This window comes from Silene latifolia, chromosome 10 (assembly GCF_048544455.1).
Source record: "Silene latifolia isolate original U9 population chromosome 10, ASM4854445v1, whole genome shotgun sequence".
Taxonomy (NCBI): Eukaryota; Viridiplantae; Streptophyta; class Magnoliopsida; order Caryophyllales; family Caryophyllaceae; genus Silene; species Silene latifolia.
This window is the reverse complement of record NC_133535.1, coordinates 146453221-146480734: the sequence shown is the minus strand read 5'-3', so window position 1 is coordinate 146480734 and position 27514 is coordinate 146453221. Positions and strand designations below refer to the sequence as shown.

Below are 27514 nucleotides of genomic sequence, written 5' to 3'. Positions count from 1 at the left end.
TATGTAGGAAATTATGTTCATTTTTGTATAGCTTTGTCTTTCCGGAAAAAAAGGGGTCTATGGTTTAAAAAAAATCCAAATTGGCTTAGCTGAGTTGTTAAGATGTGTCACTAATCTGAGTTTTTTAGGATATTTTAATGGTTATTGGAATTTTGGATGTCATCATGTCAATCTAATTTTGTGTTAGATTTAATGGGAGTAATAATAAATTAAGGAAATAAAAAGGTGAAAATATGGAGAATGAAAGAAGAAAAATAGAAGAGGAAGTAGAAGAAATGAAGAAATTGGAAGGACAGATTGAAGAAATGAAGGAGAAGAAGAAGAAAAATGAAAAAAAAAATAGAAAAGAGGTGGACCCACATTGTCACTTGTTGAGAAACCGGTTATATCAGGTTAATTACGGGGTGGGTTTAGTGCAAGTTAAATGATGTACTAGTTAGGATTATTCTCGGTTAAACATTAGTTGAGATTAATATGAGAAGATGGAGCTTAGGTTGGATTATTCCTGTGAAATAACCCTTTAATTTAATGTATAATTCTATGACGATACTAATTAATTCCATAAGTGGGGCATGCTAATTTTAAAGAAAATCACTATATTCTTGTGTTTCTAAATTTAGTTACTTTAGTTTAATGTAATTTCCATAAATATTCTTCATCAAGGCATCTTTATATTATACTTTTAACCAAAACCATATAATATTTACATTGAGGTCCCTTTATTAGGTCCATCACACGGTGCTATCGATTTAAAACTATATAGTATAATGAAATTGTATAGATTTCTTTAATTAAGGAAAATCACTATATTCTTGTGTTTCTAAATTTAGTTACTTTAGTTTAATGTAATTTCCATAAATATTCTTCATCAAGGCATCTTTATATTATACTTTTAACCAAAACTATATAATATTTACATTGAGGTCCCTTTATTAGCCCATCACACTACGTCTTTATCGATTTAAAACTATATAGTATAATTAATTTGTATAGATTTCTTTAATTACATTAAAATCCCTTGGTTTCTGGAATTAATATATAGTATTGATATTGATTGATTTGTTTTCGATTATAATTATTTTTTGTAAATGTCCTATGACGTTCTACAAATGAATTATTCTTTTCTTTCCCAAAAAAATAAAAAAAAAATCATCAAATTCAACTCTACCCTCCACGGTTCCACCATTAATCAAACCTTCCTCAACAACCCAGCAATGGCGTCAACAACAACAAATCCCGACCCTCAAATCTGCAAAAACATCCCTAATCTCCTCTCTACGTTCGTCGACACCTTCGTCGATTTCACCGTCAGCGGCGGCATCTTCCTCCCTAACCTTAAAAACCCTAACCCTAATCCCCCAATTCAAACTCATTATCCACCACAAGACCGTCTAATCGCCATTGGAGACATCCATGGCGACCTCGAGAAATGCAAGCAATCCTTCCGCCTCGCCAACATCATCGACGCTGCCGACAATTGGTCCGGGAAAACCTCCACCGTCGTACAAGTCGGCGACATCCTCGATCGCGGCAACGAGGAAATAAAAATTCTATACTTTCTGGAGAAACTCAAGCGACAAGCGGAAAATTCGGGTGGGAAATTGATAACTATGAATGGTAATCACGAGATTATGAATATCAATGGCGATTTTCGATTCGCTATGGAGCGGGGAGTAAAGGAGTTTTTGGATTGGGCGTTTTGGTATAGGATTGGTATTTCAATGAAGAAATTGTGTCATGGTGTTTCGGATATTGCGAAAGATCCGTTTATTGGTGTTCCGAAGGAGTTTAGTGGGACTAGGGCGGAATTCCATGAAGGATTTAGGGCTAGATTAGCGGCATTGCGGCCTGGAGGACCGATTAGTACTCGATTTTTAGCGGAAAATGCGACTGTGGTTGTTGTTGGGGAGAATGTATTTGTTCATGGAGGTTTGTTAGCTAATCATGTGAAGTACGGGTTAGAGAGGATTAATAATGAGGTTAGGGAGTGGATTAGGGGCGAAAGACGGAGTTTGTGGAAGGAGGTTGAGAGAGCGACGGACTCAGTGGTGTGGTTGAGGAAGTTTTCGCATGAGGTAGCGGAGAATTGTGATTGTGAGGCGTTGGACCGTGTTCTTGGGATGATTCCGGGGTGTAAGAGGATGATTATGGGGCATACGATACAGCAGGAAGGGGTTAATAGTGCGTGTGGGGGTAAAGCAATTAGGATTGATGTAGGAATGTCGAAAGGGTGTGGGAATGGTTTCGCTGAGGTTTTGGAGTTTGAGAAAGGAGGTGGGTTGAGGGTGTTGACTTCAAATCCGGTGTTTAATGGGAGTAGGAGTGTGAGGAGTAGGGGACGAGATGGGCTTGCGGTGGTGCTTGAGGAAGATAGACGGAAACAGGTTCAAGTTAGAGCTTGAATCGACTAGTGGTTTTATCCCCGTCTTCTATGACTAAATGGAGTTGTCAAGATATTGTATGTGACCATATTATGTAATAATTATTGCGTTACTTGGAATTTCGGATAGAGAACAGTGGATTATTTGTGTAGTTTAAAAGGTAGTGAAGGTGATTAAATAAGATGCTAAATTGTGAGGTATCTAATGCCATTGGAAACACCGGCTTCTTTACCTGAATTTGTAGTAACTGTTGTATAAAAGTTGATCTTTACACTTGGGCTGAGAATCGATCTATAAAAGTGCTTTCTTTGTAATTGGAATCTTTCCCTGGCTTAAATTTGTCGCACTGGTGTTGTGTTGTGTGCAGTGTGCAGAAGCAGGCGATAATGGCTCCATCAATTGATTGGTTATGTGGTTATGTTTAGAAGTGATACGGTGATTGCATGAAGTGTCCGCTGTCCGCTGTCGTGGTGTTGTTTGTACCCTATATCATGTTTCAGGGGTCATTTTTGAACAGGGAATTGGCTGTCCCAAAAGAGAAGAAGAAAAAAGACCTTTCGTTCGCTGAGCGAGGACAAAATAGTACTCGACATCGCTTAAAACCACAATCTCGGTGGAACGAGACAATTTTCCAACACAACGCAACACAATCGATTCATAACAACCATATCCATCAGTTTTCCGCTCATTCGGGACGTGTGACATGCTGTTATAACTGTAACGAAATAATCCATCACCTCCAACTTTAATGATCCTTAAATCATGCCTTAAAATTTCATGTTTGCGCGGCTGAGCCATCGGGGTGTTTCTGATCTGAGTTTGGATCTAACCATCGAATTGTTATTTTGTTATGGACTTCAACCAATACTCAGTGCTATCAAAATTATACTCACTATGTCCTCAGTTAATTGTTAATTTCATTTCAAATTATAACAATTGACCGGGACATAGGAATACGTAATAAACCAAGTTAATTTGATAACACTTCTACGCTATTTGTTACTTGTCCTGGCTTTATCATTTATTTATCTTTGGTTAAAATAATAATCGACTAAGCAATTAATGTTCTGGTGCTTTATGCAAAATCATTGCAACAATATTCTCCATTCAAATTTATAACTTATACGTAGATTTATAGAAATGTTAATACTCCATATTTAAGTAGTCCATACTAGAAGTATATCTAACATGATTTATATAAAACGGTTTAACATAATTGACATATAAATATAGAATCAGATGTTATCTTGTCGATAGTTTTAAAATGTGATTATAGAGCGATTTTATAAGAGATTTCTTCTAAGATAGGGTGACAAGTATAGAAATGTAGCGATTTGTTCGAGGCCATAATCAATATGAAAAGAATATGAAAGGCACGGAGAATCGCAGTGAATTTTTTTATCGCCAACCTTCAATGCAAACTTACGCCAATTTGTTCGACGATTTTGCTCTGCAAATTGGCTTTAAGCAAAATCATTAAGCTAATTGATATAGTCCGTAGCTTTAAATTTGCCTTCTCTAATTCGTACAATATCCCGCATGCAAATCTATTACTAATAGATTTATAGCAATATAAGATTATATTATAATCCAAACTATAAGTATTTAGTCCGTATTAATATGACTAGCCGCTCAATGTATTAAAAGTTTAAAAAAAATGTTGGGTAAAACGGTTTTATTGTAAAACGATATGTTATACAATGTTTTATTGCAAAACGATTTAACGAAGACTTAAATCTACAAATTAATGCAAAAAAATTTTGAGTAATATAGAGTGATAAATAGAAATGTAGCGATTTGTTCGAGGCCGTAATCAATATGAAAAGATATGAAAGGCACGGAGAATCGCAGTTTATTATTGCCAACCTTCAATGCAAAATTACGCCAATTTTTTCGACGATTTTGCTCTGCAAATTGGCTTTTCTAATTACCTCATTCTTTTTTTCAATATTGCATCACAGAAAAATAATAAAAAGTGGAAAAAAAGATTGTTAAAACTATAAATAGAAGACAGTAGACATGGAAGAAAACAGAGGAGAAAAATATAATAATGACACTTCAGAAGATATTATCGATGGAGGAGATACTGAGATGTTGATTAGAGTGGGATCAAGTATAAATAGTAGATTGAAGGCGGCAAGAATTATGTAAACCCTAGTTATTTTATGGGTTGTGTTTTTCTTGGGCTTTTTAGAACTCAACCTGGCTAGTTCAAGATTGATGGCTTCTCCGTTCATCGTCGGCATTTTCCAACACAGATTATCGTTTGTCACTCGTAGAGGTGATAATCATTGACACGACCTGAAAATACGTAAGGAAATCGACATGAAGTTAGTGGTTGAGGGTTAAGACGTTGCAATTCATTTATGGAATTGGTTGACACAGCATGACACGAAATTTATGCGGTTCGGGTTGGACTTGACGTCTTTCTACACAAACCTAACATGATTAACCCATTTATTTAAATTAATCATAATTTCATTTTGTTAACGTGTTAATCTAACCAACCTGCTCAAAAGTAAGAATTGTTATTCACTAATAAATGGATTAGGTGAGTTTAAAGTGAATAACAATAAATGGTTAAAGAGGTCGGCTTGGATTGTTAAAAAATTATATGGGTCGAGGTATAGTTGAGACAAATGACATGTTTATGTAATTAAGTTTGGTTTGAGTTGAGGTAATGATGAACCATTTAAAATTGCCACATAAACGAATACGATACGACCCGACCGGTTTGCCATGTTTGAGTTGAGAAGCTAAGTTAAGTACAATGGGAAGAAACTTGGTTGGTGGAATTAATAGTGAAAGATGTTGGCGGTGGTGGGATCTTGTCGTTTAAGTGAGGGAGTGGGGTCACCGTGGATGGGTGGTAATGTTGATGTGGAATCCTCGGGGAAGTTAAGGAGGGTTGCGGAGTTGGCATTTGTTGAACCGGAAATGGTTGTGAAAGAGATTGGGTGTGGGCCGTGCGGCCGACGAGTATGACAGCAAACCCAAATTCAACCAACTCTTTGCTAGACCCGATCCAGAACCACCTGCACTGAGTATGATTGAGTTTGAATGATCCAAATCAGAAATCTGAACCACTCTTTATTACCAGAATTGCGGTTCAACATTGATGCAAATCAGAAATCAGAAACAGAACACAGCAGAACCCAAAAAGATCAAAATAAATTATTCATGATACGAGTTTTTCTAAACTATTTTGATACAACTGAAGATTTGTGATAGTCACAGGCTGACAACTGACAGTGAAGCAAACTTTAAAGAACAGTCGAGAAAAGAGATCGCAAGCTTTCATGAAACTGTCTCATACCTAATGGGGGGGAAAAATAATGCACTGCCAGAGCGCCAGCACCTTCGCTGTTGCAAGATCCCTGACATTGGGATATTGTTGTAAGCTTGACAGAGGAACTACGGAACATTGTCAAAAATCTAGCAACGGCAACCAACGAACTTCTTGAATAGACCCTCATTCGCCCCTCTCCCTTTGCAATGCTGACACACAGACACAGTTCCGCTTTTAATGCCAGGCTAAATTGCCATGAACAGAAGGGCAACATCAAAATGCACCAGAAGCAAGTACAGAGGACATCAAACTTGGAAAACAGTCCAACACTAAACATAGATTTGAGATGAATGGGCGCTGCAACAAGGTAACATGCCAAATTTTAGTTCAAATCAGGATGCTTTGTGCACAACCCACTCATGTAAACTTATTGACGGTAAAAGAACACTAAGTTGTACATATGATCGGAAACACTAGTAAGTAGCAACTGATCACACAGAGTCACCGATTTGTTTAAAAGTCGGGATTTTAGAGCTTATAATCAGAGAAAATCAGCAAGTGCCACAGCATTTTCTCATCCACAAGAGAAAGCCATAGATAAACTCGTCTAAGAGATAGTAATAAACTAAGACAAAAAGCAAAGACATAGATAAACATGATAGCTAAATGGCGAAGGAATAATCCGTAGCAACCAAAACACAAACAAGACACAACCTTAATTGCCCACATTAAGGTTCAGATCATACCAAAATCAAGCAAGATATGCAGAAGTAACATTTCCACCAATCGACAGTTCTCATATACAATCATTTGATTAGAACATTATCACCTGCTTTTGCAAACACCACTACAACGAATTTATGCCAGGGAAAGAACTTTCAGCAAGAAAGTAAGAAAAGGGGGAGAGATGCTTAATTTTGTGCTCAAAACTCAGGATGGCAAAATGGAAGTTATTCCGCAGAATTTTGTGCGCAACAAACATGACCCGGCCGATAATTTGAGCACAAATTATGTGCCATAAAATAAGTATAGCATCCAGTGTAAAAGAATATAATGAAACAAGTTCTTACAGGCTACAGCTAAAAAAAATACTCCCTCCCAGTCGTTATAATGTTCCCCTTTGATATGGGCACGATACTTAAGGAAAAGTATTAAAATATTAGTAAAAGAGTTGTGTGGGGTTGGTGGTAGGAGAGGGGGATGAATTATTAGTAGTTAAATAAGAATTGTGGGGCCAAAACATAAAGGAAAGTAATAAAATAGGAGTAAAGGAGTTGTGTGGGGTTTGGTGATAGGAGAGAGAAATGAATAAAATAAGAGTAAAAGTTTCTAAAAATAGAAAGGGGAACATTACTTGAATAATCCGTTTTGGGAAAGAGGGAACATTATAGCGACTGGGAGGGAGTATATAACTTGCCGTGAAAAAAGAAAAGGAAAAGAAATACTAAAACAGAGATACTAAAAACTATTCCCTAAGTCCGTAACAAGATACCATTGAAACATTAGGCTATCAGCATCGAGCAATACAATATTTTGGAACGTAAGGGTGTAAATCTATGAAAAAATATAGGAGTAAATTTTTGTATGGCAATACCTAATAATAGCCTAGAAATGTATATTAATCTATACAGTAACTTGGAGGGTAGAGTTGAAGGAAGTCTTGGCTTTTTCTTTCACCATTGTTTGCACAAAAAGCTCTCCAGCTCTGTATGATGACCGTACCTACAGATCACGGAATAAATTACTAAGAGTTGGTAATACTCACTGGCATTCATTCAGGCAGTGACTAGAATTAACTATAGGAATATACCAATCACCACCTTAACAGTTAATATGACTAAAGATATGGCTGAGAGTTGAGACGGACCAAAAACGAATACGTTAGCAAATGGGTGACACACTTGAGGTATTACATATGGGGTCGTGCAGTATCATGACTGTTCATGACAACATTTTGATGAGTCTGCATGCCGCACTTGTAAATTACTACCGCGATTAGAGTATTAGACATCAACAATTGATTCCAAGATCAGGATAGAAATCTGACAATGATAGCTATGCAATTTTTTTTGTAGTCACGTAATTTTGCAAGTCGTGATCAAGTAGGGATTGAAGTACAGATCAAATGAATCTTCTAGGTTTGTAGCAACATGCAGCTGGCCAGCTTGAGAACCGTAATTTACACTTTTACAGCTTCTCTAGGCCACTCGAACTTATGATCTATCTAAATTTTCAGTCAAAGCAGACATATATCATGCAGATTTTAAATGAGGGGGAAATCAATTACCAGAGGACCACTGGCAACATAGCGGAAACCTATAGCTTCTCCATACTCCTTCCAGAAAGCAAATTTCTCAGGGGTCACATATTCTTTGACTGTGAGGTGTAGAGGTGTTGGCTGCAAGGGAAAAATATAAATTAAATCCTCAATAAATAAGTATATACACCATTTATCGCAACCACAACAACAAAGCCTTGGTCCCAAAATGATTTGGGGTCGGCTAACATGAATCATCCTTAGTCCCAAAATAGTTCCAAGATATAAAAAAATGTAAAATGTAGAAGAACAAAATACGAAAACACTGATGAATACAGAATTTCACTCCTCAGTTCTTTGCAAAATAGTTCCAAGGTACAGGCATACAGCACACAATTCTTTGCAAAAACAAACAAAAAAAACTCATGATGGATGATGTTGAGAGTTCCTACTGAATATGTTTGTCCCACATGATAAAGCAGGAGAAAGTAAATCACCATAAATCAATGAATTAGTCTTGCCAATTATATTGGTTTTAGGATGAAACCTCCTTTAGGCTTCCGAAGTGGACTTTATCTTCTCATTGTAGGTGTGGCCCATCCTTATTTTACGTGAAATTTTACATAAATCTTAAAACGTAGAAGAGAAATAAAAAAGCAAATAAGGGGAAAAGACAATATAAAATAATGTTCACTAGCATTACCATCCAGGGTGGAACCATCATAGTTAACATGAAGGATTGAAGGTTGCTCACCTGTAAATATTGTCCGAGTGTTAGAATATCAACATCGATTGCTCGTAGATCAGCCATAGCTTCCTTTAACTCATCGTCGGTTTCCCCGAGTCCCAACATTATAGAAGTTTTTGTTATCATTCCTTCCTTGCTGATTTTGGCATTCCTTAGCACAGACAAACTCTGTTCATACCTGCATTACATTATAATCAGTAAATAAGAATTGTCAAGTGATGTCGTAAGTGAAAAAGACCCTCTTTCTGGAGAGGCTCAATTTAGGACCATGACTCAGTTTTGACGGAATAAAATGTCTAATCTCATTGGATGGATAGTAGGATTACAAGGCAAGAAAAAAGATTTTAGCATGTCAATGGAAAATTCAAATCTTGTTTCTCAGTTCTGACAAGGGCATGAAAATAACCACCATTAATCCATGCAAACGGATGAGAATATGATTACTCTGAAACGTAGAATAGTGTCTGGTTATAAATTTCCATCTTTTTTAAAGAGAGGTTAGTAGCCAAGTAGTAGTGCACAATCAAAAAAATCAACTACCTGTGAAGTTAAAGTTTCAAACAGTTCTAGTTCTAAATTCTAATAACTTGCAAGTACTTGAGTAGGCAATCTGTAGATTTCGGATAATGGTCCCTACAGATCCATTGTACACGTAATGAAAGTCCGGCGATTAATATGCAAGTAGTGCTGTTATGTCATCAGGCCAAGTTTGGCTTCAAATGACCATTGACATGGCATAATACAGGCTGAAAAACAGACCCTTTAGACATGGGCTAACAGGTTGACATCAGAAATGAAACATGGAACTTACCCTGCCCGAGGATCTCTAACAATTCGCTGAAGACGCTTAACTGTCTCGACATTGTGAGCGAAAACATCTAAACCTGAGTGAACTAGAGCATCCACTGCCTTCAAGTCTCCCCTAAAATCAGAGGTCAAACACTCGACCATGATATCAGGCTTGAGTCTCTGCATTGTCAATTTTTTTTTTCTGTAAGATAGCATGGCTAGAATAGAAGATAACTAGAACGAAGCCCTGGAAAGCCATCACATAAAGCAAATAATATTTAAGGCACCGCAGTCAACACTTTGATGTACCTTCATGGCTTTGACTGTCTGGACAAAATGATCACTTCCACCATCAGGCAAATCGTCCCGATCAACACTTGTTAATACAATGTAATCAACCCTGCAACATTCACAATAATACTCTCATAAAACAGAATAAAAGATAGGGGTACTTAAATAGAACATCGTCTCTTCACCAGCAAGTTATGCCAATAACAGCCTACTGATGTAGGGGCACCAAGACAGGGTTGTTAGAGTACTAGCACCAACCACAGACTCGTTGAATGATAAGCTCGACTTATTAACAGAGCCCGTTTAGAGAATGTGGTGAGAGTTTCACGGCCATTTGGCATCTAGAGATGGAAGGGTTCTACTAACAAACTATTAGGCTAACAGCAAACTCACAAGTGTCAAGTCTCCAACATGAGTATCAGGACAAATGAACAACCTAAATGAACAACCTGTGAAGTCTAGATTTTTATTAATCCTCAACCATGTCAACCAGACCTAATGCAATTAACAGAAATTCTGGCAAATATTCAATGCTATGACAACACTAAAGTGGACTCAAGAGATCGCGTTTCCAGTGAAAAGGAAGTGACATATCCTGATGGACAAATCTTTCAAGGACAGATAAATGTCAGTTTAATGATAAAACCACAGACAACCCACAATGTCAATGCAACATTGTGGTACACAAAGTGTAATAAGTTACTATGAAGCAGAAACAATCTACAAAACTATAACCTCAATATTGCACGAATCCTGGTTTTACCTAAGAAATTACAAGGTGCTCTGTATTATTTCGGAAACTTTCTGATCATGTCTCAAAATACTAGAGACGACGCCAGAAATAAAAAGAGGCATATCCCTAAATGTCATCACAATTGAATAGTATTTTCGCATTATACTTTAGTAAATGAGAAAGAAATACGTAGTAGTGAGTAGTAAATAAGAAGAAAGAGGAAGAAGAGGTATATCGAGTTGAAAGGGGTTAGTGATACGCACTCCCAAGTGACAACAGCTTTGGCAATGTTTTCGGGTTCCATTGGGTCAGGCGGCGCAGGATTCCTACTTGTTTTAACGGCACAAAATCTGCAACCACGGGTGCAAGTATCACCAAGCACCATGATTGTGGCAGTTGCTATTCCATCCCCACCTCCATTCCAACACTGAAATTAATTATGGCAACCTATGCTTCATTACTTACAGTAATCAAACATTACAACAATAGCAACAAGAACAAGGACGGAAATCTAATCTAATCTGACCTCACCAATATTAGGACACTGAGCTTCTTCACAAACAGTATGAAGATTTAAGCTTGAAAGAGAATCCTTAACCTCATCAAACCTTTTACCCTGAGGAGCTCTCTGTCTCAACCATTCAGGTTTCTTCACATTTGTATGTTGCCCCATCCCCATCCCCATGCCACCACCTGGGTATGGTGGGCCCACCTCCTTTTTCATTGATGTGGGTTCTTTAGAGCTTTGTAGTGATGCAACAACCATGGTGAATTTGGGTTGCGGGAGATTGTTGGAATTGGGTGCCCGTTTTGGGATTTGCATTGAGATTGCTGCTGGGTTTAAATTGATTGATTGGTTCATCATTGTGGTTAGATTGATTGTGTTGTAGAAATTGTACCAATGAGGTAGCGGACTAAGCGGAGAATTGTGATTGTGAGGCGTTGGACCGTGTTCTTGAGGAGGATAGACGGAAGCAGGTTCAAGTGAGAGCTTGAATCAACTAGTGGTGTGATCACTGTCTTTTATGGACATAGAAGACGGGGTTGATTGCAGAAAAAGAAGGAGCTCCAAGTGATTGAATTGTGGCAGCCATTATAGTAAACAAATTGAGAGATGAATGCAGTAATAATAATAATAATAATAATAATAATATATAAATATAAATGATAGGTAGTCTGTATGATATTAAGCAAATTTTTGGGAGGAGGAGATGATTAGTTAAGTTGTTATAAGAAAGGTGAAGAGTTGAAGAGAGTGGGCGGAGAAATTTAGGAACCAAGCTTCGTAATTGAAGACGGGCGATATTGTGACCCGAAACAATACTACAAGAGAGTCAAGGGTTCATTAGCACGTTATCATTCCAAGATACTATCATCAAGCACAAAATCTCATTGAAGACGGGCGATATTCGTCACAAGCTTGTGACGGATATCGTTTTCTCTCACAAAATGCCCATTGAGAGGTGAGTGGAAAGCACATGGGGGTGTCACACTTGTCCACTCTCCCTTTTTGTGAGAGGTCACAAGCTTGTGACGGGATTAGCCGTCACAAGCAAGACTAGCTGATCATCAAGAGGTTTAGGCCCTGTTTTCTTTTACTGAATTTGTCTAAACTGAATTAAATTTAATAGAGTTGAACTGAAATTAATGAACCTGAACTGAACTGAACTGAATTGACTAGTGGTTTTATCCTCGTCTTCTATGACTAAATGGAGTTAGTCAAAATATTGTATGTGACGATATATTATGTAAGAATTTATAGTTTTGAATTTTTGATCATGGTTGGTAGCACTTGGCATTTTCGGTACTGGTTGTCGTAACAAAGAAAGTAGGAGGGTTATACCATTGGTAGAAATTGAGGAATGAGACACTATGAGTGTGAGACTACTACAAAAATATTGTGTTACTCGGAATTTCGGATAGAGAACAGTGGATTGATTATTTGTGTAGTTTATAAGGTAGTGAAGGTGATTAATAAGATGCTAAATTGTGAGGTATAATGCCATTGGAAACAACCCCTGGCTTCTTTACCTGAATTTGTAGTAACTGTTGAACTGTTTGTATAAAAGTTGATCTTTACACTTGGGCTGAGAATGGATCTATAAAAGTGCTTTCTTTGTAACTGGAATCTTTCCCTGGCTTAAATTTGTCACACTGGTGTAGTGGTGTCACCTGGTGTGTGCAGAAGCAGGCGATAATGGCTCCATCAATTGATGGCATATGAGAACTGTACAACAACATCAGAGCCTTAATCCCAAAATGATTTGGGGTCGGCTAGTATATGAGAACTGTAGATTGGTGACAATGTTTGTTAGAGCTACATATGTTGCCCTTCTTCTCCATACAACAAAAACATTTCAGGTGTGGCAGCTAAAGAGTCCAAGATGATCAGAAGTAACATAAAGTAGGGAGAGCACGGATTGGATATCCGATCCGAAATGGGTGTTCGGGTATCCGATAAATTCGGGTCAGATGCTGATATATTTGATAACCTATCCGAAGATTAAAATGGAGTGTTGAATTTTAAAAAATAGGTCTTAAATCATCGTTTCTTCAAACTGAGTGTATAGTTGCTCCTAACTTGCTTTAATCCTTAAAAAAAGGTCTTAAATCATCCTTCTTCTCCATACAACAAAAAAATGATGGGTAAAACGGTTTTATTGTAAAACGATATGTTATACAATGTTTTATTGCAAAACGATTTAACAAAGACTTAGGCCCTGTTTTTTTGGACTTAATTTCAGTTCTAATAAGTTCAGTTCAGTTCAGCTCCATTCAGTTCAGTTCAGATTAGTTTATTTCAAGATTAATATTATTATTCTTATTTTATATTCTTATTATTATCATTAATATTATATTAATTTATTTTCTACTGTTATTATCATATTAAAATTTATTTTTAATATTTATTATATTACTATTATAGTTATTCTTATTCTTATTATTTTATTTATATTTATTATATTTATTTATTATTATATTATTATGATTCATGGAAATATTAGTGTATTAATATTTATTATTATTATTATTATTATTATTATTATTATTTTGTTATATTATATTTATTATTTTATTAATATATTCATTTATATTAATATTATTAATAACATATTTATTATTATTATTATATTAATAAATTATTATATTACATCTATTATTATTATTATTATTATTTATATTAATTATTATTATTTATAATATTTATATTATACTTATCATATTTGTTTTTTAGTTATTATTAATATATATTAATAATATTATCATTTACATTACTAATATATTATTATTATTACTATATTTATTATTATATTACTATTTTATTTTTTATATTACATATTAGATTATTATTAGATTATATTAATATATTAATATTAATATTATTATTATTATTATTGTTATTATTATCTTTTTATTTTTGTTTCAGTTCAGTTCAGTTCAGCTCTATTAAGTTAAGTTCAGTTCAGCCCCATTAAGTTCAGTTCAGTTCAGGCAATTTCAGTCCAAAAGAACAGGGTCTTAATCTAAAAATTAATGGAAAAAAGATTTGAGTAATATAGAGTGAAAAATAGAAATGTAGCGATTTGTTCGAGGCCATAATCAATATGAAAAGATATGAAAGGCACGGAGAATCGCAGTTTATTATTGCCAACCTTCAATGCAAAATTACGCCAATTTTTTCGACGATTTTGCTCTGCAAATTGGCTTCTTTTTTTAATTACCCCACTCTTTTTTTCAATATTGCATCACATAAAAATAATAAAAAGAGGAAAAAAAAAATTGTTAAAACTATAAATAGAAGACAGTAGACATGGAAGAAAACAGAGGAGAAAAATATAATAATGACACTACAGAAGACATTATCGATGGAGGAGATACTGAGATATTGATAAAAGTGGGATCAAGTATAAATAGTAGATTGAAGGCGGCAATAATTATGTAAACCCTAGTTATTTTTATGGGTTGTGTTTTTCTTGGGCTTTTTAGAACTCAACCTGACTAGTTCAAGATTGATGACTTCTCCGTTCGTCGTCGGCATTTTCCAACACAGATTAGCGTTCGTCACTCGTAGCGGTGACAATCATTGACCCAACCCGAAAATACGGCAAAAAATCAAGAAGAAGTTAGTCGGTGAGGGTTAAGTTGTTAGGTTGACACAAACACGACACAAAATTTTGTGGGTTAGGTTAGAATTGACGTTTTTGGACACAAATATAACATGAGTGACCCATTTATTTAAACACAATTAGTCATAATTTCGTTTTGTTAACTTGATAATCTAACACTTGATAAAAAAAAAAGTAAGAATTGTTATTCAACGTTTTGGGTTAAGATTTAACGGCTTAAATGGGTTGAAAATGAACTGCATAAAGAATAAATGATTAAAGAGGACGGGTTGAATTGTTGAAATTATGTTGGTCGAGTTACGGTTGAGACAAATGACATGTTCATGTAATTGAGCGGGGTTTGAGTTGAGGTAATGAACTAATGATGACTCATTTAAAATTGACATAGAAATGAACACGATACGACCCAACCTGTTTGCCGGGTTTGAGTTGGCAAGCTAAGTTTTAAGTACAATGGGAAGAAATTTGAAAGACGGTTGAAGGGGAGACATGGGTGGGTTTAATAGAGAAAGATGTTCGCGGTGATTGGATCTTGTCATTTAAATGAGGGAGTGGGGTGGGGTTGTCGTGGATGGGTGGTAATGTCGGTGTGGAATCCTCGGGAAGTTAAGGAGGGTTGTGGTGCTGGGCCGGTGGCATTCGATGGAGAAATGGGGATGGTTGCGGAAGAGGTTGGGTGTGGGCCATTTGGCCGACGAACTCCAACAAGTCTATACAAAAACTAAGGTATAAGACGCCCCGAGTATGACAGTAAACCCAAATTCAACCAACTATTTGCTAGACCCGATCCAAAAGCAAGCATCTGAGCTGAGTATGAGTGTATGACTAAATTGAATGATCCAAATTGATGGTAAAAAATAACCCTAAATGGTGCAAGTTATGGAGAGAGAATTTCCATCCTAAAGTTGCTCTTTATTACCGGAATTGCGGTTCAACATTCCCGTAAGCCAGAAATCTGTTACAGAACACAGCAGAACCCAAAAAAGATTTGGTTGCGAATTTGTGATAGTCACAGGCTGACAACTGACGGTGAAGCAAATAGCCTACTGATGAAGAATGTAATGTTGAGATAAAACAGCAGTCGAGAGAAGAGATGACAAGCTTTCATGTAAGCAAATAGCCTACAGGGGAGAAAATAATGCTCAGCCAGCACCATTAGCTGTTGCGAGAATCCTTAAGACATTAAGGTAATGTTGTAAGCTTAAAGGAGGAATCACAAAACATTGTCAAAAACTTCTCGACTAGTTTCGACACTTGGAATAAAAATTAAAAAATTATGAATGGGCGCTGCGCAAGGTAGCATGCCTAATTTTAGCTCAAATCAGGATGCTTTGTGCTTCACCCACTCCTGAAAACTTATTGACTGTAAGAGAACAATAAGTTCTACCTACATGTGATCGGACACACTAGCAACTGATCACACAGTCACCGATGTGTTCAAAAGTCGGGCTTTTAGAGCTTCTATTCTAATCAGAGAAAATCGCAGCAAGTACCACAACATTTTCTCATCCACGAGAGAAAGCCATAGATAAACTTGTCTAACAGACAGTACTAAACTAAGACAAAAAGGCAAAGCTATAGACAAACATGATAGCTAAAAATCGGATCTAAAACATGTCCAACCTACCTCAAAATGGCGAAAGAATAATCCGTAGCAACGAAAACGCAAACAAGACATGACTTTAATTACCCATGTGAAAGTTTCAAATCATACCAAAATCAAGCAAGATATGCAGAAGTAACATTTCCACCAATAAACAGTTCTCATATACAATCATTTGATGGAGCCATTATCACCTACTTTTGCAAACACCGCTGCAACGAATTTATGCCAGGGAAAGAATTTCAGCAAGAAAGTAAGAAAAAAGGGGAGAGATGCTTAATTCAGAAACAAAGAATGCAACTTTTACAGATAGATTCTCAGCCCAATTGGTAAAGATCGACTTTATACAACAGTTAGCTTCAAATTCAAGTAAAGAAGCCAGTTCTCCTTATCTGAAATCAGAATCCACTTTTCCCTATCTGAAATTCTCTAGTAAGGCAATAATTTCATAGTCGTCTCTCTGTCTCACTACTCTACCTCTACCGATGTGAGATAATACCCCACAAACTCGAGAAACCTTAACCTAAATCAAATGACAAGTGTATTTCTTCCAACACTGTCAAATGCTATAACCTCCCTACTGTCCTTCTTTCATCAACCAGTTCCGAATTGCCAATTAATATATTTCTCCATCAAAGACAGTGATCACACCACTAGTTGATTCAAGCTCTAACTTGAACCTGTTTCCGTCTATCCTCCTCAAGCACCACAGCAAGCCCATCCCGTCCCCTACTACCAACACCCCTACTCCCATTAAACACCGGATTTGAGGTCAACACCCTCAACCCACCTCCTTTCTCAAACTCCAAAACCTCAGCAAAACCATTCCCACACCCTTTCGACATTCCTACATCAATCCTAATTGCCTTATCCCCACACGCACCATTAACCCCATCCTGCTGTATCGTATGCCCCATAATCATCCTCTTACTCCCCGGAATCATCCCAAGAACACGCTCTAACGCCTCACAATCACAATTCTCCGCTACCACATGCGAAAACTTCCTTAACCAAACAAGTGAATTCCTCCCTCTATCAATATCCTTCCACAAACTCCGCCTTTCGCCCCTAATCCACTCCCTAACCTCATTATTAATTCTCTCTAACCCGTACTTCACATGACTAGCTAACAACCCTCCATGAACAAACACATTCTCCCCTACAACGACGACAGTCGCATTTTCCGCTAAAAACCGAGTACTAATCGGCCCACCCGGCCGCAATGCCGCTAATCTAGCCCTAAATCCTTCATGAAATTTCTCCATAGTTCCACTAAACTCGTTCGGAACACCGATAAACGGATCTTTCGCAACATCGGAAACACCATTACACAATTTCTTCATTGAAATACCAATCCTATACCAAAACGCCCAATCTATAAACTCCTGACATCCCCGCATCGTAACGTATCGAAAATCGCCATCGATATTCATAGTCTCATGATTACCATTCATTGTAATCAATTTCCCACCCGATTTTTCCGCTTGTCTCTTGAGTTTTTCCAGAAAATATAGAATCTTGATTTCGTCATTTCCGCGATCGAGGATGTCGCCTACTTGTACGATAGCGGAGGTTTTACCGGACCAATTGTCGGCGGCGTCGATGACGCCTGCGAGACGGAAGGATTGCTTGCATTTCTCGAGGTCGCCATGGATATCTCCAATGGCGATTAGATGGTCTTGTGGTGGATAGTAAGTTTGAATTGGGGAATTAGGGTTCTTAGAGTTAGGGAGGAAAATGCCGCCGCTGACGGTGAAATCAACGAAGGTATCGACGAATGTAGAGAGGAGATTTGGGATGTCTTTGCAGATTTTAGGGTTGGGATTTGTTGTAGCTGTTGTTGTCGTTGTTGACGCCATTGTTGGATTGTTTTGAAGGTTTGGTGATGGGAGGTCTTTAATTTGATGAAGAACTAGATTTGATGAGTCTATGATTAATTGTTCGATGACAAGCTTGGTTTTCTTACGATTCGAGTCCTCTGGCTAGTGGCTAGGGATGTAAAATATAAATGTAATCAAGTGTTCGAGCCGATTTGAGCTCAAATTTAGGCGGGGTTGGGATCTGATCAAACATTTGAGCTCGAGCATGAAGTTCGCTTGAAACTTGGGAGGTTTAAAAAGTTGAGGTACGAGTTGGCTTGAAAAAAGCTCAAGTTCGATTAAACGTGCTTTTGTTTTGAGTGTTATTAACGTTTGAATTGATTGGGATTTGTTGTAACTTGGCTCAAAATCAACTCGGAATCAACTTTAATCGATTTCAAGATGGACTTTCAACGAACTGATTATGAGGGCTACGAGTTAGCTTAGATCATTGCCATTTGCCAACCTTACCACCTACATTCTTCTTGATGCGAGATCTCGTGAATAGTGAGATTATTGTGAGTAATTGAGTATGTTTGGTTAGTCGGTGTCAAATGAGCCACAAGGCATTACAATAACGGATGTGGGGAATTTGAAACTGAGATCTATTACTCATTATACTTCCTTTAATCCTTAACCATTAGACTAAGATATACATGAGCATCTTTATCTTTATATATATAAATGGTGTGTCTCACACTTTAAACGGTCTTACACAATACTCTGATAATTTGATGACATTGATACTGTAACACCCCCTCATAACAAGGTGCCTTATCAGGACCACCCTACCATGAAAATGTGCTACCATCTCGGTTATCCGAGGTTAGTAAATATCAAAAGCGTCTGAACTGAGCACATTTATTAAAGTACCAATAAAATAATGTTTACATCAAAACCAAATCCCAAACTGATCCAACGAAATATAAATAAATGTCTAACAACTGAAAATCATAACTACGACTCGAACAGTGATACTACGACTGATGATGACAATTCCTCCATGACTGTCCCAAGCTCACCAATAGCAATACCTGTCAAGTCTGTTCACCATCCCCGAATGGATCACCGCAGGTTTTACAAACAACAACACGGGGTCAGTATTACTCAATCAATGTAAGGCAAACAACACGGAACTGCCGATCATCCACACTCCTCGGTCTCCGATCTCACACAAGAATCGACTACACACCGAAGTGTGTAGCCCCGCCAGATTACCCATCGCAACAGGTAATCCACGCCGCCGCGATGGGTGACCGCACGATCCCACCAAGTCCAGCTCATCAACGAGCGACTAAAACAAATCCCTGTCCCTTAATGTGCACATCCCCTCCCGTGGCGGGTTCCACGGAGGGCGAACTAGGGTGTGAAGCCACTCCCGCAAGTGACTTCACCACAATCACAACACACAGCATCATAGCTGTCACAACCTCTCCACACCAACACTGTCACAACAACGCCCATACTCCGATGATCAGCAGTTAACAATAATCACGAAACAATCATGCCATAACAATTAACGGTAAAAACTGAGTAGGAAACCCTACCTTAGCAATCAACAGTAGAATGAAGATCAGACAATCAGAAAGGCCCCTCTACGAAGTCTTCTCCTATACAATAATCACATAACACAATTACATAATGAAGCATCCCCCTTTTATTCCCTAATTCCAACATACAGTAGTCCCAATAAAACATAAATGACATAGGGAATTGGGGGGTGCCCCACCTTATCTCCTCTTCCTTTTTGTGAGAGGTCACAAGCTTGTGACAAGATTAGTCCGTCACAAGCAAGACGCTTTGATGATATTAAGACTTCCAAAAATTCTCTTAAGTCCAAAAACACATTTTTCCCACTTAAGTCCAAAAACACAAGTTCTCACTTAAGTCCAAAAACACAAGTTCTCTTCATCCGCCAAGACCCAAGATGTTATAGGTTGATTCATTCAATCTAGTTTCCTTTCTTTATCAAAAAAAAAAGGCCTATATTGGACATGCACTCATTGTAACACCCATGAGATTATGAGATTAAGGGGGCATTTGGCTTGAAGGGAAGGAATGAAATGGATTGGAATCTCATACCATTGTGGTATGAATTTTAAACCCCATACTTGGTTTATATTGTTTGGTTGAACCTTGGAATAAAATGAAATGCTAAACATTATGGAATGGAGTTAGAATCTTGGGTTAAAGATTGGATATAAGATTAGAGGGGGTTGGAATGGATTTAGAATCCATCCGGATTCTAACTTCATTCCAAAATAGATCAAACAAACACTAGAATGGATTAAATCTATTCCATTCCAACTCCCCCAACCAAACACCCCCTAAGTTGTCCACATTGGGAAATAGGAGGTTTGTGATGTGTTTATAAAGTATTTCACTCATCACTTACTAACTTACAAGGCCTTGTGTTTTTGGACTTAAGTGAGGATAAAATGGGCCCAAAGGTGAACATTCCATCTTATTTGGGTTGTGTTACAACGGTGACAGGTCGGATTGTCATACTCATGTCCAACACTTTCGAGGCGGTTTGAAAGTCGATGACTTTAACTTCCATTGCTCATCCGAAAGAATGATATATGTTGGTCCAATCTTAGATGCCTTGTCAAAAAAAAAATGCAATGTCCTAGGTACTAGGAAGTGGTGGAGCGAGGGGGGGCTAGCAAGGGCGGTCGCCCCCGCTAGCGTTTGAAAATTTCGAAAATTTTAGTTAAAATTTTCGAATTTTTTCGAGACTCCCTTATAATATTACACTTTCGCCCCCCGCTGAAAATTTTTGCCCCCACTGACATAAAATCCTGACTAGGTAGTTCTCACAGTCCACCTTCTATAGCCTATAAATATTACGGTTTGTTTGAGCTCATTCCAAAACAAGCAAGTCTTTTCTACATACTCAAACACTTAAGTTAGTAAAAGAAATTAAAGTTTGTAAACAAATATCATTAGATGGCCCCTGTACTAGTGAAATGTCTTGAAGCTCAAGAGGTTAATGTCAAGAGACCCTTGGCTCATTTCCCACAGGACATTTGGGGTGAGAACTTTGTCAACTTCACTCCACAACACACTTTTGTATGATTTCTTCCTCCTCTTTTCCGTCTTAGTTACGTTATCTCACCTTAATTTAAACCAGTCACAGATAATAGAAATTACTTAATCATATTCAGCCTATAGTTCTCATTTCTCTAATATATGTGAGGAGTATTATAATGAAAGGGGAACTATAGGCTGAATAAGAGGGAGTATTACATATTGATACATATATAGTCCAAGTAACTAGATAAAATGATGATATAGCGTTATCTGATGCATGACATTCAGTTTCAGTATCACTCTCACATGTAGAATGTGCATCTTACACTTCCATAGCGTGGGGTTGTGAACTTGTGATTTAGTTGTATTGAAACTCAATACTACTCGATAACTTCCTATCATTGTCTGCTAAATAAGGGCTTATTTTCCATTTGGCGACATATATAGTTAGGGTTATTAAAATATTCACAATTTCTTAATATTATAGGAGTAATTTTTGTAATGAAATGTAGATGATGGAAAAATACCAACAAGAAATGGAACCATTGAAGGAGGAAGTGAGGAAAATGCTAACAAATAAAAACATAGAGTTAGAAAAGAAGATGAAGATGGTTGACGCGGTAGAAAGACTCGGAATCCACTATTTTTATGAGAAGGAAATTGATGAATCAGTAAGCCAGATTTTTGAAGAAATTTCGGAAATTAACTTCAACATTGATTATGATTTACATAGTACTGCGTCGCAGTTTCGCATATTCAGACAACATGGGCATAATATTCCTTGTGGTACCATATTACCCCTTCTGTTGACCCGTCATTTGTTTACCTATTCTATTTTTTAAGTGTCTCGCTCATTTGTTTCTCATTTTCCTTCAATAATATACAGATGTGTTCAAGAAGCTCTTTGACGATGAAGGGAAGATGAAAGAAAGCCCGAAGAATGACATAAAAGGAATGGTGAGCTTGTATGAAGCTTGCCACTTAAGAGGTCATGGCGAAACTATTCTAGATGATACACTTGCTTGTACTACTAAATTTCTCGAATCAATTGTTTCGGTCTCAGAACAAGCACGCCATGCATTAAAGCAAGTTTCTCATTTTGGCATTCAAAGAGTCGAAAGCCGACATTACATTTTGAAAGAAGATGAACATCTTCATGATATGGAAAATGGAAGAAGGAAAGAAGAAGAAAGATTAACAGATTATTGAGAGAGAATTTGAGAGAATTATTCAATTGATATTCTGAAAAGTAATTTACAACCAATGCCAATCTTTCCTTTATATAGGAAGATCAACTACCTAAACCGCCTCAACCGACTTAGTTTAGGTCTAACTAACTTTCTAACAACCTTTACAAAGACGTAACAAACTTATGAAATATAACTAATTTTCTGTTATTCTAACACCCCCCCTCAAGTTGGAGGGTGTAAAATACAACCCCAACTTGGACTGAAGATGCTGATGTTGAGGGCCACTAAGGGCTTTTGTGAACAAGTCAGCAGGTTGATGCTTTGTTGGGATGTAGGATAAGGAGATGAGGCCTTCCAGTAATTTCTCTCGGACAAAGTGACAGTCTAGATCTATGTGCTTTGTCCGTTCATGAAAGACGGGGTTTTTGGCTATATGTATAGCAGCTTGACTGTCGCATTTTACTGGTATAGCCTGTATATTGGGAACTTCTAACTCTTGTAGCAGCCTACTTAGCCAAGATAGTTCAGCTGTGAGTCTTCTTAAAGATCTGTACTCTGCCTCTGCGGAAGATAATGAAACTGTCTGCTGCTTTTTGGATTTCCAGGATAGTAGACTCCCTCCCATGAAGACAAGGAAGCCACTAACTGATCTTCTTGTATTTGGACAGGCTGCCCAATCAGCATCGCAGAAGCCTTCAAGTAGAAAAGTATCTTTGTTGTTGAGTAGGATACCTTGGGAAATGTCATTAGCAAGATACTTGGGACATGAATTGCATTTGTCATGTGTTGCTCCTTGGGAATGCCATGAATCGACTTAGGAGTTGAACAAAGAAAAAGCTATATCGGGTCTTGTATGAGTTAAGTAGTTTAGTTTACCTACCAACCTCCTCGTAGTCGTAGGATTGTTAATCAAGTTGCTCGATTCCTTGTCCAACCTTATTGTGCAATCCAAAGGTGAGGAGACCCTTCTACAATTAGTACAGTTGAAATCCTCCAATAATTCCTTTGTAAATTTCTTTTGAGTGACTGCCATACCAACTGCAGTTGGAATAAACTCCATTCCTAAAAAATAATTGAGCTGCCCAAGGTCCTTGATTTTGAAAATATCATTCAAAAAATTCTTCAAGCCGTGCATTTCTTCTAAATTATCACCCACCATGAGGATGTCATCTACATATACTGCCAAGAAAACCACCTTCCCATTGTTCTTCTTATGGAACAAGGAGTAGTCATTGAGTGATTGTTGATAACCTCTAGACTTGAGTGCTGTAGTGAGTTTGGCATTCCACTGTCTGGATGCTTGCTTGAGGCCATAGAGTGACTTTTCTAGCTTACAAACCAAACTCTTGTCAGTCACAGTCATGCCAGGAGGGATAGCCATGTATACCTCCTCATCTAACTCGCCATGTAGGAAAGCATTATTGACATCTAGTTGAGTCATCTGCCATTTCTTCTTTTCGCAATCGCCACCAAACTTCGATGGTTGTCATCTTAACCACGGTGAGAATGTCTCCGTGTAATCTATTCCCTCTTTTTGTGTGTATCCCTTAACAACCAACCTTGCTTTGTATCTCTCAATTGAGCCGTCTGATTTGTGTTTAACTTTGAATACCCACTTGCAGGAAATAGTTTTCTTTCCCTTGGGCAAGGGAACAAGTGACCATGTATGGTTAGCATCCAGTGCCTGAAATTCTGCTTTGATAGCATCTTGCCATTCAGGGAAAGCAGAAGCTTCCTTATACGATTTTCCTTCTATGAAGATGATGAGTTTCGCAATGAAACACTTCTCACACTTGCAAAGCTAGACTTCAATCGGTTACAACTTCTGTATCGCCAAGAATTGACCTCGATTCTCAGGTTAGTTTCTTTAAATTTTTTTAATTAGGAAAATGAGATAGCATCAGCAGGTGATATTGAGTATATGTACCATCCTCTCCCATTCTTCATGTAGGGACCATTAAGATGATGGACCCTACAGAAAACATGTGAGCGGGTGGTACTGGTCCCAGTTCCACCATTGTCGTTCACAAATGGACAATCTTTTTTCTCTCGGCTTATATTAAACCGTCTTATGAAAAGTTGTATTACTGAATAGATGGTGGCACGACTTAGACTTAAAGACGAAGCTTCCTTATGCGAGACAAAGATGTGTTGAGTGTCATTTCTGGGCTATAGCGATGTACTTTGAGCCTCAATACTCTGCTGCTAGAAAGCTCTTAGTAAGAGTTCTTCTTGCCATATCTATATTAGATGATACATATGATGCCTATGCAACCTTTGAGGAAATTCAGCAACTCACCCAAGCATTTGAAAGGTACATACTTGTACAAAATTATGAATGAGATCATTTTTACTCGACTTTTAGTCTCGCAAATAAATGTACTGTCTCGTTATATTCTCCTCGTGACACATGATCGTTTAATATAAATTACCACCACATGATTTTCTTGTTTGGTTTACATTAATAAATTCCGTTTTTTAAAACAGGATGGATTTGAATGCAATGAATGAGTTTCCGGAGGAATATATGAAAATAGTGTTCCAATTTGTGTATGACGTTTATGAACATATTTCCAAGGAGATGTCCAAGAAAGGAACACCATATGCTGCCCAGTATGCTAAAGATTGCGTACCGCTCGCTTCTCATTGTTTAGTAATCTATGGCGTTCTTAGCTACAAAAGTACAAGGCCCTGTTCTTTTGGACTTAATTTCAACTCAGTTCAGCAGTTCAATTCAGACGATTTCAGTCCAAAAGAACAAGGTCTTAATGTTTCATGTTACGTGATGCCCAAATTCACTCGCTTGTGAACTGAGTATGTTGTCATTTTTTTTTTTTTGATTATAAGCTAATACGAATTTTGAATAATTCAGGTGATGGATCTTATAAGAGCCTACCATACTGAGGCAGAGTGGTATAAAGCAAAACATGTGCCAACATTTGAGGAATTCATGGTGAATGCGAGAATAACAGGGGTTTGTCAAATCATTGTGACCTCGTCTATAATCGGAATGGATGAAATTGTTGATGAAAAACCATTTCAGTTGATTTCACAAGCTCCCAAGGCTATCAGAGCCGGCCAGGTCATTGGTCGGCTTATGGATGACATTGTTAGTCATCAGGTAAATAACACAGTTGTCTAAGATCGTGTTACAGTGTGAGACTTTTATTTAATACTCCGGTGATTGGATTAAAAATTCTACGATTATTAACCGTTTGTATGTAACAGGAGGAGCAAGCAAGAGGGCACGTTGCTTCGGGAGTGGAATGCTACATGAAGGAACATAATGCGAGTAGGGACGAAGCAGTGGCTATGATTAATAGAATGTTAGAAGATGCATGGAAGGAGATCAATGAGGAGTTATTCCTTGTCAAGGCTAATCCTAATGAAGACCATCTTCCAAAGGTTGTGCTTCAACGAATCCTTGAGCTTTCGCGTGTTGTAGACGCGCTATATAAGGTTATAGATGGTTACACTTATTCAGCAAAACTTATCAAAGAAGACATAATCACAACTTACCTCCGCCCAATTACCATGTAGTAATTGTGATGTGATGAAAATTGTACTCTCTGGTCTTGTTTAATTTGGTTGATGTTCTATGTTAGTTTGAGTGTATTTGAAGAGTTATCAGCGAGTCTCGCTTGTGACAGCCATAAGCTTCTGATCTCTTACAACCCTCTCCCATCTGCCCCTCCCACTTGCCTCTTTATCTCACGTTACAAACTTGTAATGGATTTCAATAAATGAGCAAATGTTATTGTTACAACTTAGTTATTGTTACAACTTACAAGTTGGTGAATGGATCATTTTTGCAAATCAATAATATTCAAGGTTCAATCCAAAAGACTTCTCAAAAATAGAAATCTTGTAAGAGAGCATTAAAGCAAGTCTTTAATCGAACCGTCGTTTTTATTTGGTTAACTTTTTATATTTTGTAAAAGTGTTTTTTTTGTATATAATCCTCTTTTATGTACAGTTTTTTACAAATAAACCCCTTTTATGTCTATTTTTGCTAATTACCACCTTAAATATCACTTAATCCTAAAAATTACCACCTAATGTTAATTCCGCTAACGTTTTCTACAAATCCCGATCTATATATGATATTACGACTTAAACTTGTACAATATACCTAAACTACCCTTACCTTACTCATAAAACTACACACCCAACTAATTAAACCCATTCATTCAGTAAACTCCTTCAATTTGCACCAAAAAAAATAAAAAATAAAAACTCGTTCAATCGACAAAGTCCCCAAATTAAAACATAAACCCTAACATCTTCACAGCAGGATTCGACATTAACTTATTTGTAAATAATTTAAGTTATTTGCTAGCATTGCTGATTTCAAGAGAACTATTTGTAAATTAGATAGCAAGGTGACCATGCAGGATTCGACATTAACTTATTTGGTTCTTACTTAATTTGTTGCTAGATATTTATTCTTAATATGTGTGTGAGATATTGAATTTGATTAAGCAGATTGTAACATTTGCGTTAGATTAATGTTAATATTTGATGTTATCACCAATTCACCATAGTTATTTTGGCTACACTTCATGTGTGCATTGACAAAATCTAGCTAGTATAAAAGTTAGGTTCTTTAAAGGCTTCTGATTGGTCAATAAAATTCATAAAATTGAATTTGTATGGGTCCCCCATGTTTTACCTCTCATTTAATTACCCTCTATCCTCTCTAATAAATTTCTACTCTATTCTTATTCAATTGTCAATTCTTAATTACTCAAATTCAATAATTAGTGATAATAATTGTAAACCAGTTATCACTCTCCAACCCACTTTAAATAATCATCTTGACTTTTAATTTCAACAAGTCAACTGTTACATAAAAAAAAAATAGTTTCATGTTTAAAGAAAATGATGTTTAAAAAAAACTACGGAGTATAGTAAATAAATATAAATTCCTTAAAAAATAATATCTTAATAAAAAAATACAAGTTATCTAAAAATATTATGTGTATAATTGTTTTGCGGAAATAAATCTAATCATTGGGAATACATCGACCTATTTAAAAAAATTAAATCACCATAATAATTATAATTATACTACTGAATCTTTTAAAACTGTATATTTGAAGGTTTTCAAAAAAAAATATTGATAAATCTTTTAAAATGAAAAAAATACGAGTAACAATTAATGTAGAAGTGGAGATTTTCGGAGAAAAAAAGCAAAAAAAAAAATTATTTACA

General features: G+C 36.9%; 4 protein-coding genes and 3 non-coding genes across 9 annotated transcripts; 2 read left to right on the top strand and 5 right to left on the bottom strand.

The window, feature by feature from the left end:
- Positions 1–1015: 1015 nt before the first annotated feature.
- Positions 1016–2718, top strand: LOC141606232 (shewanella-like protein phosphatase 2). The gene has a single exon (XM_074425284.1). The coding sequence runs from the start codon at positions 1089–1091 to the stop codon at positions 2400–2402; it is 1314 nt and encodes a 437-aa protein (XP_074281385.1). The 5' UTR covers positions 1016–1088; the 3' UTR covers positions 2403–2718.
- Positions 2719–3704: 986 nt separating this feature from the next.
- Positions 3705–3832, bottom strand: LOC141609915 (small nucleolar RNA snoR86). Its single transcript, XR_012527818.1, has one exon. It is a non-coding gene; the product is annotated as a small nucleolar RNA snoR86 (small nucleolar RNA).
- Positions 3833–4167: 335 nt separating this feature from the next.
- Positions 4168–4289, bottom strand: LOC141609914 (small nucleolar RNA snoR86). Its single transcript, XR_012527817.1, has one exon. It is a non-coding gene; the product is annotated as a small nucleolar RNA snoR86 (small nucleolar RNA).
- Positions 4290–5524: 1235 nt separating this feature from the next.
- On the bottom strand, positions 5525–11797 carry LOC141606233 (lipoyl synthase, chloroplastic-like). 3 transcript variants are annotated; one of them, XR_012526609.1, is made up of 8 exons: positions 11015–11797; positions 10752–10915; positions 9774–9864; positions 9487–9644; positions 8682–8853; positions 7958–8068; positions 6417–7392; positions 5525–6027 (listed from the first exon to the last, which is right to left on the bottom strand). XR_012526609.1 is itself a non-coding variant. In XM_074425285.1 (8 exons), exons 1-7 carry the CDS (start codon positions 11351–11353, stop codon positions 7294–7296), a joined length of 1134 nt encoding a protein of 377 aa, XP_074281386.1. In that variant the 5' UTR covers positions 11354–11797; the 3' UTR covers positions 5525–6027; positions 7265–7293. The 3 variants fall into 3 exon arrangements, 2 of the variants coding, with proteins under 2 accessions (XP_074281386.1, XP_074281387.1); XM_074425285.1 differs by having other exon boundaries at positions 7265–7392; XM_074425286.1 differs by having other exon boundaries at positions 5525–5879; positions 7265–7392.
- Positions 11798–14061: 2264 nt separating this feature from the next.
- On the bottom strand, positions 14062–14183 carry LOC141609913 (small nucleolar RNA snoR86). The gene has a single exon (XR_012527816.1). It is a non-coding gene; the product is annotated as a small nucleolar RNA snoR86 (small nucleolar RNA).
- Positions 14184–16329: 2146 nt separating this feature from the next.
- Positions 16330–18341, bottom strand: LOC141606231 (shewanella-like protein phosphatase 2). Its single transcript, XM_074425283.1, has one exon. It carries the CDS (start codon positions 18075–18077, stop codon positions 16881–16883), a length of 1197 nt encoding a protein of 398 aa, XP_074281384.1. The 5' UTR covers positions 18078–18341; the 3' UTR covers positions 16330–16880.
- A 3293-nt stretch (positions 18342–21634) lies between these two features.
- LOC141608439 (valerianol synthase TPS8-like) lies at positions 21635–25971 on the top strand. Its single transcript, XM_074427795.1, has 9 exons — positions 21635–21896; positions 21997–22287; positions 22772–23007; positions 23923–23969; positions 24020–24157; positions 24396–24614; positions 24788–24929; positions 25173–25421; positions 25529–25971. The coding sequence occupies exons 1-9, from the start codon at positions 21647–21649 to the stop codon at positions 25838–25840; spliced, it is 1884 nt and encodes a 627-aa protein (XP_074283896.1). The 5' UTR covers positions 21635–21646; the 3' UTR covers positions 25841–25971.
- The last annotated feature ends 1543 nt before the right edge of the window (positions 25972–27514 follow it).